At 36.5% G+C, this 18,227-nt stretch overlaps 1 protein-coding gene across 1 annotated transcript; it reads left to right on the plus strand.

Moving 5' to 3' along the window:
• The first annotated feature begins 902 nt into the window (after positions 1 to 902).
• aass (aminoadipate-semialdehyde synthase) lies at positions 903 to 17,362 on the plus strand. Its single transcript, XM_060886771.1, has 24 exons — positions 903 to 1,186; positions 2,129 to 2,382; positions 3,813 to 3,989; positions 4,196 to 4,280; positions 4,487 to 4,554; positions 5,056 to 5,202; positions 5,315 to 5,393; positions 5,585 to 5,712; positions 7,136 to 7,284; positions 7,763 to 7,885; positions 7,976 to 8,087; positions 8,277 to 8,336; positions 8,626 to 8,693; positions 10,874 to 10,995; positions 11,106 to 11,235; positions 11,324 to 11,434; positions 11,520 to 11,628; positions 11,808 to 11,948; positions 12,971 to 13,138; positions 13,440 to 13,535; positions 15,085 to 15,200; positions 15,297 to 15,385; positions 15,474 to 15,650; positions 15,778 to 17,362. The coding sequence occupies exons 2-24, from the start codon at positions 2,164 to 2,166 to the stop codon at positions 15,894 to 15,896; spliced, it is 2,793 nt and encodes a 930-aa protein (XP_060742754.1). The 5' UTR covers positions 903 to 1,186; positions 2,129 to 2,163; the 3' UTR covers positions 15,897 to 17,362.
• Positions 17,363 to 18,227: the final 865 nt, after the last annotated feature.

The following is an 18,227-nucleotide window of genomic DNA, read 5'->3' on the forward strand; positions in this document are numbered from 1 at the left end:
CATACCTATATATATATATATATATATATATATATATATATATATATATATATATATATATATATATATTCAAATTGCCTAGATGTGAGAGGGTGAGAGGATTTGTCTTATTATTAATTATTGTCTTATTATTAATTATAATGAATGATTAATGAATTATAAATAAATCTACCATATAGGTATATAGTATGTAGGTATATATGTGTATGTATATAGTATGTAGGTATATATATATATATATATATATATATATATATATATATATAGATATATATATATATATATATATATAGAGAGAGAGAGAGAGAGAGAGAGAGAGAGAGAGAGAGAGAGAGAGAGAGAGAGAGACATATATATATATATATATATATACACACCTACATACTATATACCTATATGTAAATATTGCCTAGACTTTTTTATTTTAGTTTATTGTTTCAATAACATGCCCTGTGATGGGTTGGCACTCCGTCCAGTGTGTATCCTGCCTTGATGCCCGATGACGCCTGAGATAGGCACAGGCTCCCCGTGACCCGAGGTAGTTCGGATAAGCGGTAGAAAATGAATGAATGAATGAATGAATGAATGTTTCAATAACAAATGCTAACAGATCACAAAATGCAATGCCATAATGTTAAAATATCAAAATAGTAACAAAAAGGAAATAAAAAAAACTTAAAAAAAAAAAAAAAAGAATACAAAGAAGGGGTATAGAGCAATACAATAAAATTAAGAAAAAGAGGAATTAACAGCCTGGTAAAAGTCCGTAGTTTTGATAGCATTTCGGCTTGTAAATCCTTTTAAAGTTTTTTTTTAATGATAGTTAAGCACTCCTGTATTTAGGAAGCATGCAGTGATGTCATAAAAATGCGACGTTTACGTCAAGGACACGGAAGGAGGCAGATCTGCTGGGCTCGGGATTGGTGGGACGCAGGAGGCATGTAAGGGAACCCATAGGGGATCCGAGTTGCACACTGCCCTAAACTGCTATTTTAGACAGAGACGGGACTTGAATCACTTAAGTGTCAGAAGCAGTTCTAGAGCAGAGACAGTCCGTCCAGATCTGATATTATAACCCTGGCAGGTCAGTGTTGTGTCTGTGATCCTGCTGTTTCTGACACGTGACCACATTCTTCTGTACTGTCTGTCACTGAGCCTGGACATTTCACCACACAGCACCACTAAGGTAGGTGAATGTGGAGGTACTTTAAACATCATATTACAGCAAGAGACAATAAAACACTTGTTTTTCTGGCATAACAAGCTGGCCAGTTAATATTTACTTCATTTTCTCACTATTCAACAGTCTCACATGACCATTTATAAGGTTTAACATTGTCACTGATATACTGAAGGTAACAGATATATTTAGGTTTCAGAGAAATCAGAGAAATGAAGCTCTTGCCCTATCAGCTGACAGTGTTCACAGTAGAAAGGAATAAAATCTCCAATTCTCTGCATAAATAAGTATTTAGAGTGTTGTTGGTTTTTTTTACTTCCCCTGACTTCTTATACGTTTTAAGATCTGCTCTGTGTTTTACATTTACTTTGACATTAGTTAGATAAATGTGCTATATGCATTTAATTAACACCTTTTACTTGGTAGGAGTTCATTTCCTGTGTAATATCATTAAGGCTGCAGGTGAAAACTACCAGCACATCACTTTCCTATCTTTACTTACTATCAGAAAATATATTCTTTCAAATGTCTGTGATGTCATTTGAGACAACCGTGATTGACTATTGTCATGATCTCTCGAGTTTCAGTTGAAACATACAATAACGTATGCATTATATATGGTAATTGTCTTCTTGTGTATATTTAATACTTGTACTGTCTGTATTGTCTCACATTGTCTGTATTGTCTTGTATAGTCTGTTTTGTCTTGTATAGTCCAGGCTAAATGTATAGTACAGTGTTATTTATGTCTGTACTTTTGAGAGTCACAAACCAAATTCCTTGTGTGTGTCAAGACACTTAGCCAATAATCCTGCTACTGTTTCTGATTGTGTTCAGCTGCAGTGTTCTCCCTTTCAAAACTAAATATGAAGTACATTTACTGTTTAAAATGATTTAGAAAGTTTATGTATACGCTCAGCCCTTGCTAACCTCTGTACACTTGTGTAGTCGTACGTAACTTTTCCCTGAAGCCTGGGTGAGCCATGCTACGACTTGTAAGAGGCCAGAGCAGGAGGCTGAAATGCTGTGTGTGCAGCCAGCAAAGGTTGAGTCATCATAAGAGCGTGATGGCAATCCGACGAGAGGACATTAATGTGTGGGAGAGACGAGCACCCCTTGCCCCACAACATGTGAAGGAAATCACTGCAGCAGGACACAAAGTGCTGGTGCAGCCTTCCAATAGAAGAGCCATTCACAATAGAGTGAGTAAACATGGGCCTGTTTGTTACACACACGGCATAAACAACAAATCTTATCAATAAACCATCTGTGTTAGTGCTGTTTGTTGAGATCAAGTTGTACAACAAGTTGTACAGCCTTTCTGTTGTCTGTTGGTTTCAAGAAGTTACTATATAATCATGTTGCGATCTTGGAAACCCTGTCGATGTGTCGAAATTCTGGAAAACTGCCACAAATTACAAAACAGAAGTCAGGTTTTGTTTCTATTTGGGTTACGTTATATGTGTAACCCAAATAGTGATGTGATTAGATTCAGTTTAACGGCAGAAAATGCAATAAATTTGCATAAAGATATTTAAAACCTTGCTAGTTAAGTGTGATTTTCTCACTATTTAATAAAGATGATAAGTGGGTTTACACCACAGTGAGACAGGAATAAGCCTATTCAATTCAGCTTGTTTTAAATGTTTAAATAAATAAAAGCAATTGGAATTGAAATGGAATATGCAAATGTGATTTTTCTCCTTTTTTCTATATTGCAAAAAAAACAGTTTCAGTTCAGGAAATGTGTGTAATGTGTGTGTGTGTGTGTGTGTGTGTGTGTGTGTAAAAATGTCACAATTTTGACCTTGTGACTAGGTTTTTTCAGGCCCCCACATTTGATTTTAATATAATTAATTACAAATAAAAAGATTTTTTCCATGTTTAACTTTTGTTTTATTTATGTTGCATTAATTCCTTAAGGATTTCAAAGTTTTATTACATTTATTGTCCCTCTATTTTCACATGCTCAAAAGTAATTGTATACACTAATACATTAAAAACAGGTATACTTTAAATACTTGAGCTTTAATACCTTCTGTCTTCAGTTTTGTCTTCTCTAAGTGAAAAGCAAGCTCACATGGGCCAGTTAAGGACATTTTATTTCTTCCTTTAGGAGTTTTTGGGTTGCTTTGACTGTATGTTTTGGATCATTATTCATCTGCCATACAAAGCCACCAGGTCCACGCTATAACATTACCTCTGGCATGTTTGAGAGATGATATGAAAATCTTTGGATGGCCTACTTCACTTTGCATCAACCAATTTTTGTAATATATTTACAGTTTTCATGAACAGCTAACAAATGGAAGTTTCAACTCCAGACAGCTTATCTCCTTAATTTCCTAATAATGAGGAAACAGGCCATGTTTGACCATGAAACTGCTTGTCAATCAATAATCTAATCACATCTTGGCAAGTGAAAGGTGAAGGACTGTATAAAGAAAACAAATAATAATAATTTAGAATATATTTTGGTACAAATCTATTGTTTTGGTGTACAGAGGCAAATAGTATTGGACCCAACTGGAATCACAGTTGTGATGTTTATTCAGTCATGTTGAGTGGCTTCTTCAGTTTTTATGAGAAAATGAGTTACATGTGAAAGCACAGTGATGTCTTTTATTTTTAGTTCTATGAGAAAGCAGGAGCCATCATACAGGAGGACATCTCCGAGGCTTCTCTCATCATCGGTGTGAAGAGGCCACCAGAAGAAAAGGTCATTCCACGAAAAACCTACGCTTTCTTTTCACACACCATCAAAGCCCAGGAGGCTAACATGGGTCTTCTAGATGATGTACTCAAAAAGGTAAATCTATTCAGTGGTGGCTGGCTAGTTATCCTTTTCATGCATCAGCTCATATCAGCTCTTCTTTGCAGACATTTTGCAGACCTTTAGGCAGAAATGTTGAACTAAGATCATAGAGAAAATACACAGAGACTTACCATTACACAAAGTCTTAACATTATATAAATGCAGGAACTGCTGTTTCAGAAGCTTAAAATCTTTTTCAGGAAGTGCGGCTGATTGATTATGAAAAAATGGTTGATGACAATGGGTTCAGAATTGTTGCATTTGGACAGTGGGCTGGTGTTGCAGGTAATGTGATGATTTTTCTTATGATGTTTAATGTAAGGTAGTTTATTTAAAAAAAAAATGCTAGGAAATTCTAGATGAAATCACAATTGTAAATAATTACTTTGAAAAATGTTAAATATGTTTTTGGAAATGTTGTAATTCAGGCTTGACACAATGCTAATTGCTAAATGCTGTGTTCATAAAGCTATTTTTTTCTGTCCATGCAGGAATGATTAACATTTTGCATGGGCTAGGTCTCAGACTCCTGGCCCTTGGACACCACACTCCCTTTATGGTATGGTTTTCTTTTATCTATGAGAGGTTTTATGCTTCATCTAATCTGGCAGTGTTCAACTGCAGAATGATCAAAAGACAATCCTGTTATTAGAACCTTAGCCACTTTTACTTTACATTTTACATTCATGGTGTTTGGCAGATGCAATTATCCAGAGCGACTTAAATTTATTTCATTTATACAGCTGAGCAATTGAGGGTTAAGGGCCTTGCTCAGGTGCCCAGCAGTAGCAGCTTTGTGGCCCTGGGATTTGAACTCACACCCTTCCTATCAGTAGTCTGACACCTTAACCACTGAGCTACCACTACCACCCAACACCCCTCTTCTTTTAGACATTTTAGCCAATTTTGCTTCATGCCACTCAGTGACTGTTTATGTAGAAACCTTGATAAGCATCAATATTTAGTTATATATTATATTAAATCCTTAAAGAGCTCAATTCTGTCATTTAAACAAATGCTTAATGCTTTGACACTTTTTTTTCTGTCAATTATGTAACAGCATATTGGAATGGCACACAATTACAGGAACGTCAGTCAAGCCATACAAGCAGTAAGGGATTGTGGGTATGAGATCTCACTGGGCCTCATGCCCAAGTCCATTGGTCCACTCACATTTGTGTTCACTGGCACAGGCAATGTATCTAATGTATGTATATAAAAATGTGCATCTACAGTATATGCATGATTGAAATATCTGATGAAGTTATTACCAAGGTATGTTATATATTCTACACCTTCCCTTTAATCATTCTCTGTAGGGTGCACAAGACATTTTCAATGAGCTTCCATGTGAATTTGTGGAGCCACATGAACTGGAAGAGGTCTCGAAATCAGGAGGTACTGCATTTTTATCACCTCTATCACATAATTTATTGTCATGATTTATCACATAATTTTTTGTCATGATTATCTTTACCTGAGCACTCAATATAACAGGATATGTTCATTGATTGTTCAGTGTCTGTGTAATGCATTTCCTTCACTTTGACTTGATATATTTGTTGAGCATCATCTGGGTTTATTTACAGACCTGACAAAAGTGTACGGAACAGTGATCAGCAGACACCACCATTTAGTTCGAAAGAGTGATGGGGTTTATGATCCTTTTGAGTACGAACATCACCCTGAACGTTATACCTCTCACTTCAGATCTACTGTGAGTATTATGAATGTACAGATATCCAAAATATGGGGTGTTTTATTCTGTTTTTTATTTTTGTTTGTTTTTTGTTTTTTATCATTGCCATGAATACAATGAATGCAATATATTATATGAATACAAGTACTTAATTCCTTCCCCTTAATACACATTTGCTTTCTGTTTTTAATTCTCTTAAAAATAATGTTTCTTATTATTTATTTAGTAAAATATAATCTTGTATGTAAATGTTTGCTTAAGCCAGCGGTGTCCAGTCTTATCCGGAAAGGGCCGGTGTGTGTGCAGGTTTTCATTCCAACCAAGCAGAAGCCACACCTGATTCTACTAAAAGCCAAGAACAACTGATTAAACAGGTAGAATCAGGTGTGACTTCTGCTTGGTTGGAATGAAGCCAAACGGAACCAAAATATTTCAGAGCTCACAGTGCTGAAAAGAGGAGCTTTTTTTTTTTTTTTTTTTTTTTTTTTTTTTTTTTAAATAGAGCAAAGCATCTTACTCAGATGGAAAAGCAGAATGGTCTGTATTATAGGAGGCCAGTGATGGCATGTAGCACGCTAGGTAGCATACAGCTCATTGCATCTTATGCCAGTTTGTCACTTATAGGTCACAGTGCTCTCTTGAATGAAGTGTTGCATGGCATTAATACAAGATGCCATTGCAGACAAGACTGACTTACAGACTGTCTGTGCCGTTGTGGTGTGACCTCTTTTGTACAGCTACATATCTGATTGATTGAAGCACTGGTCTAACCCTAACCCTATTATAGAGATGTTGGCTTGCTTCTTTTTATATCCAGTATTTGGTAGTTAACACCATTAATATGACATTTCTGGCTTTTACAGAATTTTCAATACATTTGTGTGTAAATGAAACGCGTACGATATTAAACTCGACAGCGTAATCCTTCTACACAATTGCTTTAACGCAGTAGAGGATGGCATTATTTAGCCTTTTAATACATAAATCTATACACACCCAGGAGTAGGACACAAACTATGGGATTTTCACGCAACAACAAATACAGTACTGTCTCAGTTTCTGCACGTTCCTGGAGGAACAGAGCCGTTATTCTTTAGTTTTTTCTCCTCAATTCACTGAGCTATGAATGCTAGCTAGAATGCACAGCATACTGACTCTCTTAACTTATGAAAGCTCAAGAGAGCTAGTCATCAATTCACTACATTTGTATGTATTGCTCAAGGTTTTTATGCTCAGTAGAGATTTGCTTTCTCCTAGACTCATTTACTGCCACTAAGAGACTCGTTTAATGTTAATTCGTCATTTTTTTTAACGATGCCATCTTTCACAGTAGTTTCCCTGTTAGCTGTTTGCATATCAGACAATTATTTAAATATGAGCAACATAAAAAAGAGAAATTGCTAACAGAAAGAAAAATTGACATTAGAAATTGTGTTTAAAGATAGCACCTTACACAACCTGTCTGATAAACGGCATCTACTGGGACCCACAAACTCCGAGGCTGCTACGGCGAGTGGATGCTCAGAAGCTACTGAGACCTTCAAAATCTTTAGCTGGAGTGAACGAATCCTGGCCCACCCTGCCACACAAGTAAGACGAGGTTCAATGTCAGTAGTTTTACTCAGTTCCAGCAAACCATTATGGATAATATTTATCAAGTGTGATACTTTTGTCAGATTTTAAATACACAATTTTAAATACACAAATAAAAAATGATCTGCACCCTTAAAATAAATGAGGCGAAGTCTTCATTAGAGAGAATAATAGCTCTAAGCATCTTCATGTAATGTCTAACACAATCCTGAAGCTTTTAAGTATATGGTTTTCACTACAGTTTAAAGCACAGGTAGAAATCTGGTGACAAAGGTGTGCAGTTGAAAACATTTAAAACACAGGTTTTTATTTAAAAAGGAAATAAATATTTGAAGTTTACGTATATATAAAATGTGTAGCAATGTAACAACTGGCTCATGGGCTATTTTGTCTAGCTGTGTTTAATAGATTTGCACTAAATCTCAGTTTATTATGAAACAACATTATTTCTCTTTTCTTTATCAATCTTTGCCAGATTCTTGGCCATCTGTGACATTTCTGCAGACTCAGGCGGTTCCATTGGGTTCATGACTGAATGCACCACCATTGAGAAGCCCTTTTGCATGTATGACGCCAACCAGCACATAGACCACGACAGGTACTGTATGAGTGTGTGTTCAGTAACCAGACAGAGTCATGAATAATTCTCAGAAAGCATCCTTGTTTCCTCATTTTTTTTTCCTTCTAGTGTGGAAGGAACAGGCATTCTCATGTGCTCTATTGATAACTTGCCTGCCCAGCTTCCCATTGAAGCTACAGAATATTTTGGCACTCGCTTGCTCCCCTACATTTGGGAAATGGTAAGACCTTTGGGGTAAGAAATAATTAGCTTCCTTATCAGTTTGGTTTTCTTTGGGAGAATGCTGCACTGCATACAAGAATGTTTTGTTCCCTCAATTCATCCGGTAACTGTTTTGTGTTAATTATCACATGTGCTTTTGTTGTTGTCCATTTCATTTTTAATCTTAAAGTTTTCTTTATACATTAAGATTCCGTCAGATGCAACAAGACCTCTGGATGAAGAGAATTTCTCTCCACAAGTCAGAGACGTAAGTCCCAATGTCCCAGCGTCCTTTTAACTAGTCTGCGTTTATCTGTCATTTCAAGTCCTGTTTGACAAGAGGTTGTTTTCCTGATGTTTTTATTTTGCAAAGACAAATGTGCTTAATTAAGTCATTTGTGCATGCTTAAGCACTCCAGCCTCAGGGTTCATGCTTAACTAAACCAGCTTATTTCACTATTTTCTTTATTTATGAGTTACTGGCTGGTTGAAAACTGTAAATACTTTACTAACCTTTTACTTTTAACATATGTTGATCTTATTGTGATCTCGTTCAGGCTGTAATAACATCGAACGGAAAGTTGACTCCTAAGTTTGAGTACATTCAGAAGTTACGAGAGAAAAGGTAAGAAACCTCGTGCACATGAATGCTAGGTACAGTACAGTGTTTGTAAAAATAAAGCATGACTGTTCTGCAAATGTGCAAGTTCTGTTCAGGAGATGAATCAGTATTTTGCTGTTCATACTTTAGTTCTGTGATACATTACCATTAGAACAAATATCAAATGCTTTGATATTTGCTACAGAAACAGCATTTACATCTGTTTCTTCCTGTGGAAGTCTTGTGTAAACCCTTTATTTGCTTTTGTACAGTGACTTGAACTTAAAAGATAGGTTGATGTAATTAGCTTTTCAAGGTTTTTGTTAATTTGAAGACCTTGAAACAGTGTATTTCAGAAACATGTTATGTGGATGGTGAGGGAGATAACGAGACACTCAGATAAATGAACTCAAATCAGACGTCTGTCATTCTATCTGTACACAGGATTGCACATTATATCCAGTGGACATTTTGTGTTAAAAAACGTCCTTTTGGTAATCCAATTTTTACTTTTTCTACAATCGTTTTTCTGGATTTGCTCTGTATATTCACGTTTACAGCATTTAGCAGACGCCCTTATCCAGAGCGACTTACATTTTATTTAATCTCATTTTTATACAACTGAGCAATTGTAGGTTAAGGGCCTTGCTCAGGGGCCCAGCAGTGGCAGCTTGGTGGACGTAGGAATCGAACTCACAACCTTCCAATTGGTAGCCCAACACCTTAACCCACATCCCACAGACCTGTATATCAGGTCTGTAGACACGCAAAGATTTACAGTATGTGTAGGTGCTCTGCATTTTGATAAATTTCAGCCTTTCCCGTGTGTGACTGAAAGACTAAAAGACAGTTAACATAGCATCAAAATTCCCATGATTATCTGTTAATTGACAAGTATTACATGACTAGTAACTATCAATTTCTGTACAACAGCATCACTAAAGCAGATGGGTGGCAAAGTAAAGGCCCTGGACTGTTTTGATAAAATACTAAATCTCTTTTCTCTGAAGTACTAACATGGATTTCTGAAAGATTTGTGTGAACTTTTATTTGAAGTTTGAATGCATATGAAGTACATTTGAAAACTTTGTGGTTTTGGACTGCTTATTACTAACGCTGGCAGATATATGATGTGACATTTCTGAAGAGGGATCTCGCTCCAAAAATTCAAATATTTTACCTGTTGGTTTTTACAGAAAGTGTCTTTGGAAAAACCAAATGAACTAATTTCCAGACAAAGCCCCATTATCATAAACATTTTCCTGTTTACTCTAACCTCCAGCCATATGTGTTCTGTTCAGGCACAGTGCAGTCAACGTGTGGTTTCTGTGCCTCCGTCACTGCCTTAACACCTTGCATGGCTAAAGCACTCCAGCATGGAGCTTTCTCTTGCGGGTAGACCATCTCGTTACCTTTTATCTCAGCCACCATGTCCCATTTGTTTCTTGTCCCACAGTTTGGTTTTTGGCACGCTATCTAGCAATTATTTCACTTATTTATGTTTTTAAAGCCAAAATCCATTACTGACAATATTCACATGAGACTTTCAATAAATTCTGAAGCACTCAGTTTATCATCTTCCTCGTCGTTCTGTTGCTTTTGGCATTGTTGCTTTTCATAAGACTCTAATTTATTTTAGTTTTACATATTATTGCTTACATGCGCCGACAACCTACTGTATGAAAAGCCGTCGACCTCCTCGCGCTTCAGATGGTAGATTAGATTCTCTCTTGCCTTTGTTGCATTTTTTTGTTTTCATGCTATAGTTCTGTTCTATGTTCTGTAGAAGAAAACGTCTGTGAAGGAAAAAAAAAAAGTGATTAAAGACTACATTTTCCACTCATTTGTCGGCTTCACTTATATCTTTATTATTTGGGGGTTGTGTTTTCTGTAATTGAGCTTCACGTGGACATGACAGTTCATGTAGTTTAAGTAGGTATTATTACACTGTTTACATTCAAATAATTAAACCAATGTAATCAAGAATGGTTTCCTTCACTCTTTGAGGAAGTGTTTAATTAGCCTTCTGGAGCTCCATGTGACTGAAAACATTTTTCACACGGTGATCATCTTGCCTTCCCTTACTTTTCGTGGTGTATGGGATTTCTTCTAACTATCAATAGCTGATCACGTCACACTTATAAGTGTGTGTATGTGTGTCTGTGTGTCGATCCTTTCTCATGGTTGTTCCTTCCGGTTCACAGGGAATCAGAACAGATCCTGAAGAAAAGCGGAATGAAGCGTGTCTTGTTGCTAGGTTCTGGCTATGTGTCTCGCCCAGTTGTTGAGTATCTTACCAGGGATCCCGGCACCCAAGTCACAGTGGGTAAGTGCCATGGACAACATCTTAGAAATCCTTCTATGCTTAATTTAAAGCAGTCATTCCATCATGTCTGAGTGCATCTAAATATAAGGATCTGTCACGGTTGTTCTCAGCATCTGTGCTTCTAAGCCAAGCGGAGGAACTGGCTGCCAAATACCCAAACACCATACCTGTGATGCTTGATGTTACAAGCCAAGAGGGCCATCTCGAATACCTGGTCAAGGATCATGACCTGGTCATCAGGCATGGACTCCATGATAAACCTCTTAATCTGTTTTCCACCATTAGAAAAAAAAAACACAGCTAATTTTTTCCTCTTTTAAATCCTTAGTATGCTGCCATACAACTATCATCCATTGGTAGCTAAATTTTGCATCAATAAGAAAGTAAACCTGGTGACAGCCAGCTACCTGTCTCCAGACATGAAAGCACTCCAGAAGAGGTAAAGAAAGTAATTACATAGTAAACCTGTTTGGGCCTTCACTGATTTGTTCATTTTGCTGAATCGTGGCTACATGTTTTGCCAGTGCTGAGGAGGCTGGCATCACCATAGTCAACGAGATGGGCCTGGACCCTGGCATTGATCACATGTTGGCCATGGAGTGCATCGACCAGGCCAAGGCAGACGGTTGCACTGTAGGTATTGTGTGTTTGTGTTTAATGGTCATATGTGTTTACTGTTGTGTGTGATGGTGTGATACATCACCATTGGTAGAATCATTACCATCCATGGCAGACATCTGACCAGTGTATTTACACTTTGTCTTGCATGTACTGCTATTGATTTTGTAGTAATTTTCCTTATCACCACACAGGTGGAGTCCTACAGCTCTTTCTGTGGTGGTCTTCCAACACCAGAGTGTTCTGATAACCCACTGCGTTACAAATTCAGCTGGAGTCCATATGGAGTTTTGCTCAATACAATCAGTCCTGCTATTTATCGTAAAGACAACCAGGTAATGAGTGTGGGAAAGCATGCCATTTAACACTTGATGTAAAAGTCATTCTGTTGTGAAATTACTACCTTTTCTTTTTCCTTTGAAAATGTTACATTCCTAGATTAGAGCTACATTATGGAGGTCTACTCGCTAATTGAGTGGCTTGTTTAAGATGACTGTAGAAGCGCCAACTAGGCACAATGATCCAGTAGTATAGCTTTGCTTTTACAGCCACAAGTTGACTGAATTTTGATTGTAATTTCTTCCAACTGCTTAGATATGAAATTAGAATCAAATGTTTTTGTCTCCCACAAACTAGACAGGACGAGATCATGACTATTGCCTTCTATTAAAAAAACAACAACAAATACATTATAAGAACATTTGTTGTATATTTTAGGAAAAAAGGCCAACATAAGTATAACTCATTGCTGCCCAGTTTCTTTGCTAGTTTGATGGATTTCCTTATAAATATAGGAAATAAAGGTTTGCTTACTTATTTTTTTTATGTATTGTCATTTTGATAATCATTATGATTTTGATAATGATAATCAAAAAAGAACAAATTACTGGTCTATTGGTCTATTATTGTGAGTGACATATGAAGCTCATTTGTGTAAAAAAAAAAAAAAAAAAAAAAGAGCACATTGATGTGAGTCGCTGCAAGAGGCATTTAATATTTTCTTTCATTATGCTTTTAATTCGGCTACTAGTGCAAGTTTTCGTTTTCAGTGAACTAAGGTTTATATTTATTTCCAAAAAATTCAAAATGTAAACTTTTTCTGAGATGTATGCATGATGTATGGCACTGGTAGAAGTGTTTTGGGATGTGGTGGGTATGTGGTAGCACCATGGTTAAGGTGTTGGACTAGAGATCGGAAGGTCACGAGTTCAAATCCCAGGGCCACCAAGCTTCTGAGCTCCTGAGCTGGGCCCTTTACCCTCAGCTGTATAAAATGAGATAAATGTAAGTCAGTCTGGATAAGGGCGTCTGTCAAATGCTGTAAATGTAAATGCTTTTGTTTTGTGTGTGTTTTTAGGTGATCAGTATTTCCCCTGGTGGGTCTCTAATGGATGCTGCTGTGCCCATGGACTTCTTGCCGGGTTTTAACCTTGAGGGCTTTCCAAATCGAGACAGCACCAAATACGCTGAACCTTATGGCATTGAGTCTGCACACACACTAATCAGAGGGACTCTGCGCTTTAAGGTTTTCCTCCCAGCTGCCATTTTCTGTCAGACCAATTAGGACAGCTTGTCTTGCAACTCGTACGCCAGTATGAGTCGGACTTTATAATAATGAAGACTGGAATTTTAGCAAAGTTATTTCCTGCTACTGTCTAGACAAGTTTCTCAGACTGAGTTAGATTTCAATCATTCCAATGATGTGTCTGTGCTCAAAAACTCAGAGAGGTGATTTATTTTAAGACCTTGTTTCATTGTCCCCGATGAGAAAAGAATGGTATTCTGAGTGAATACTTTCAGCAGGTTTGTGTGCTTTGTTTCAACAGGGTTTCTCCAGAGCAATGAGCAGCTTTGTGAAACTAGGCCTGATCAGCACTGAGCCTTGCCCGTTGTTGCAGCACACAGCTGATCCGCTCTCCTGGGTACACACTTCATTTACTTCTATATATGAAGCTCATTAGTAAAAATGCTTGTATTTATTTATTTATTTATTTATTTATTTTTTTAATTTAATAGCAAAAACGAATTGCATATGATCAGCAACAGCTTGACTGAAAATTTAAATAGAAATTCTAAATATATTGAACTTTTTCTTTTCTATGCTTTAAAAGCATTAGGTGATTTCTAGGAATATGTAATCACCTAATGCGTTTAAAGCATAGAAAAGAAAAAGTTCAATATATTTAGAATTTAAATAGAAATTCTAATTTAGAAGTAAATAGGCACCAGAATCATTAAAAACATCAAAATAATTTCATTTCTTCCAAAAAAATAAACCAAAATAAAATACAACGCATTAGGTGATTACATATTCCTAGGAATCACAGATTGAATTTTATTTTGGTTTATTTTTTTGGAAGAAATTAAATTATTTGTGATGTTCTTAATGATTCTGGTGCCTATTTACTTCTAAATCTGCAATTTGATTATTTCTGTGAGAAGCTAGTGGTTGTGTGCTGTGCTGATCTCACAGAAGGACATTGCTAGTGCACAGTTACAGTGGTGTTTAATTTAAGGAAAATCAAATAGCTAATTATGTTGGATTTGTAGAAGCCAACATTCTGTTTTTCTATTTAAGCTTAGACAAAAATTTATCAAGAGTAACTCCTCCTAGGGCTTTCGAGCCACATAAACCAAATTCGGACCCTGGTCTGAAGTTTGTTGCTATTACTTTTCTAAGCGATCCGAGTACCGGTACTTCTGGTACCGGGTCTCAAAGTGGCCTTTTTTCCCCATAGACTCCCATTATAAATTTTGGAGGTTTATAACTCGCCAAGCTTTTGAACTATCTACACCAAACTCGGCCAGCTCCTTTAGGGTGATACTCTTAACAAAGTTTTAAATTGGTGTACCGACTGGCCTTCTGGTTGTGCCGCAGCCCCGCCCCCAAAATATGCAAAATCAAAAAACTTTTTACAACATGGACATGACATATCAAAACACTCAGAACAATGAGGGGAACTTCCTCATGTGTATTGTGCTCACGTCACGTGACGTCTCGTGATGTCACGTGAAAATCAAAAATTAGCACAACATGGACAAGTGACATATCATAACAATCAGCCCAATGAGGGGAACTCCCTCAGGAGTACTTGGATGATGTCACATGCTTGTCTCCGCTTACCTCCAAATGTTTTGGCAACCTAGCTTTTTGTCCACTTGCCTCCAAAAGCAACACTAACCCTTATGTCCACTTGCCTCCAAAAAGCACCATCCATTGCGAATACTTGCACCGTCAAAGCCAACATCAAAGTTTGTGACGACAAACTTTACAAATCTAGTTTCTTTTTGTTCTGTCATCAGCAGGTAGTTGGCTGGCATTGTGGGTAGTGTAAGATACAGTCAACTAAAATGAACATCAATGAAGATCACACGTTAATTATAAATGTGAATGTTGAGGTTGATCATGCTGGATATACAATATCTAGATTTTTTTTCGAATTTTATTTCATGCTTCTCTCTTGCCTGCAGAAAGAACTCCTGTGTAAGCAGATTGGTTTGTCCTCTGATGTAAGCACCGAGTCGTTTGAGGAAGCTGTGTTTAATCAGATTGGAAGAGATGAGTTTAGGATGCAGACTCTCAAGTGGTGCGTTGTGAAACTTAACCACATCCTTACAGATGCAACTCTTTCAGGATGTGGTGTGGATCTTGTAATTTAAGTTGACATGTTTGTCCCTTCCAGGTTTGAGATGCTGAGTGAGGAGCCTGTGCCTCATGCAAACACTATCCTGGAAGCACTCACTAAACACCTGGAGGCTAAACTGTCTTTCGGTAAACTGTGCTTGTCAACGTGTCTCATTTAAAGCATTATCTGTTGTGAATGAGAGCTAAGCTGTCATGTTATTTTGTGTTGTATCAGATAAAGGAGAAAGAGACTTGGTAATCATGAAGACTGATGTTGGTGTCAGACACCCTAGAGGAGAACTCGAGATGAAGCACATCAGTCTGGTGGTCTATGGAGATGTAAATGGCTTCTCTGCCATGGCCAAAACTGTGGGCTACCCTGCTGCCATTGCAGCTCGCATGGTCCTGGATGGTAAATTTCCACATACAAGCTTAATGCTCTATAAGTGTTTGACTTTTTATTATATTTATGGTAAACGTGACATTTGTCATCTGGAATGGGATGCAAATTCGGGCTAACACTTTGTTGTTCTTTTCAGGTGAGCTGAACACTAAAGGACTTGTTGTACCAATAACAAAAGATATCTATGATCCTATTTTGAAGAGACTTGAGCAGGAAGGCCTTCAATTTATCTCTAAAAGCACAATAATAGAATAATGCTCTGTAAAATCCACTCCTGCTGCTGATGACTGGATGAATATCTATTTTATTAATCAATTATTTTTTCATTGTTTTTTGATGAAACACTGAATGGTCCCAAATATTTAAAGTAACGGTTTTATTTAAATGTTCCTGCTTGTACTTCAGTACATATTCCACTGCTGCCTTTAAAACACCTGCAGATAAAGCATTGAGAAGGACATGATGCTGTGCTCTGATGTATTCAACACATTTATTTCAACCATGACAACTGACTACAAAACTGAAGTGAATTGAATATTAAAACCCCCACAAAATGTTTTTAAAGGAGTTTCAAATCTTTAACAGAATTAACATACTTTGTGTGCTGATATTTTAAAATATTACTAGGTGTCTCATTAAGGGAACCACAATTAAATGAAAAGATTGTTTGTTAATTAATTTTTATTTAGCCTGACAATGCACTATATAGTTTTATATACAAAACTGGATGAATTTCCCTTATACGGTTACTAAACAAACATGCATTGTGTCTCAAATCACATACAGTATTCTATAACAATATTGAGTTTTAACACTAACAGATTTTAGTTAGTCGGTTAGTTTAAACGTCAAAAACCTTGTTGTGTTGTGGTCAAACCTGCTGAAATGTACTAAATGTAAGGTCAGACTGTTCAATTTGACACCTTCACAACCATGGCAGAAAGATTTATGGTTGTGTATATATATATATATTTTTTTTTTTTAAACTCATGCACTGCACATGTACATTAACTCATATTGACCAGTAACTGTTTATATTAGTGTGTCTCAAAACCTGTCCAATCATTGACTGTAATATGCTGAAAATTAAGATTAATGTTGTACAGTAAAAGTAGCAGATCTTGACCATCTTAACACCCTGTTGTATTTGGTTAAAATCGAAGAATGTTTAACCAAAAAGCCTCACAGTATAACATATAACACTGTAACAGCACTGTATAGTAAGACAACAAAATATAGTTAAACAAAGCTATGTAACATGTGATGTGCTATGGTTTAGTATAATGCATTTTTTTTCCTCTTTGACCCATTTTTTTTTTCAGTCATGCAATACTTAACGATTATTATTTGACTTATTAAATAATAATGCTACCCACATTATTGCAAATATAAATAAACCCTGCTGCCTCCCATCAGGCCATCTCACACCATCCCAGCATGGATTATTTTCCTACAACACATGTCCCACAACATTGATGTGTGCAAGGAATAGTCCTATTTCCCTATGTCCAAATATAAATGTTCAAATGTTGCCATAGTCATTCATAATATATCTGGAGTTTTATAAATGTTTGGTGGTTAAGGCTTCGGTTCACAGAAAATTTATTGGAAATTTGTACATTTGCCCAGAGATTTTGGGAACCCCTGATGTAATGTCTTTCTGAAATTTTCTTTGTAGTATTTTATTAAATGTCAATAAATCTGAAGCTTCCAGTCTTAAAGATATTGTTTGGGGCTGAATGCAATACAGAGTTTCTTTATTTGGTTTCTAAATGCCACCATTTAAATTCAACCATCCATCCATCCTTCCATACATCCATCCATCTATCCATCCATCTATCCATCTATCTATCCATCCATCTATCCATCCATCCATCCATCTATCCATCTATCTATCTATCTATCCATCCATCCATCCATCCATCCATCCATCCATCTATCTATTTATATATCCATCCATCTATCTTTCATTCTTTCTTTCTTTCTTTCTTTCTTAAGGAGAAACAATGCATAAATGGCAGAAAGAAAGTGCTACCTAAACCCACTGAGATGCTGTGGCATTAATACAGCACAAAGCTTTATGTAATATGACAAAAAATGAGGACAGATGTTTGCAAATCCATTAAGATTTTGGATATTTGTAAACCACAGAAGCCTTTAACTTCTTAAGTACAACTTGCTCTGGAAACACAGACATAAAGAGCTCCATATATCACTCAGAATCACTATTTGATTAAACCTATAGTATGTTAAAAAAAATAGATTTTTCTTTTTAGTTTCTTTGTCTTGTGAAGAATGATGCCAATCAACACTCCTATTGCCCGACAACACTGTATCACAGCCATGACCCAAAGTCCTCTTGCACTTTACACTGTTGTTTTCTAGCTGAATACATTTGAAGCTCATTATAGATTTATCACTGAAATGATTCATTATGTTTGCTGCAGTTAATTGTAAATTACAGATCATTAGTTCTGTTGGAAATTTCCTTTGCCTCAGTTTGATTCATTATGTGTGCTAATTTGCAAACCACAAATCTTTTCCTGCTGCTGCACCTTGCTTCAGATGCACATGTCTGCAAGGATT

Source organism: Tachysurus vachellii, chromosome 14, assembly GCF_030014155.1.
Source record: "Tachysurus vachellii isolate PV-2020 chromosome 14, HZAU_Pvac_v1, whole genome shotgun sequence".
In the NCBI taxonomy this organism is placed as follows: domain Eukaryota; kingdom Metazoa; phylum Chordata; class Actinopteri; order Siluriformes; family Bagridae; genus Tachysurus; species Tachysurus vachellii.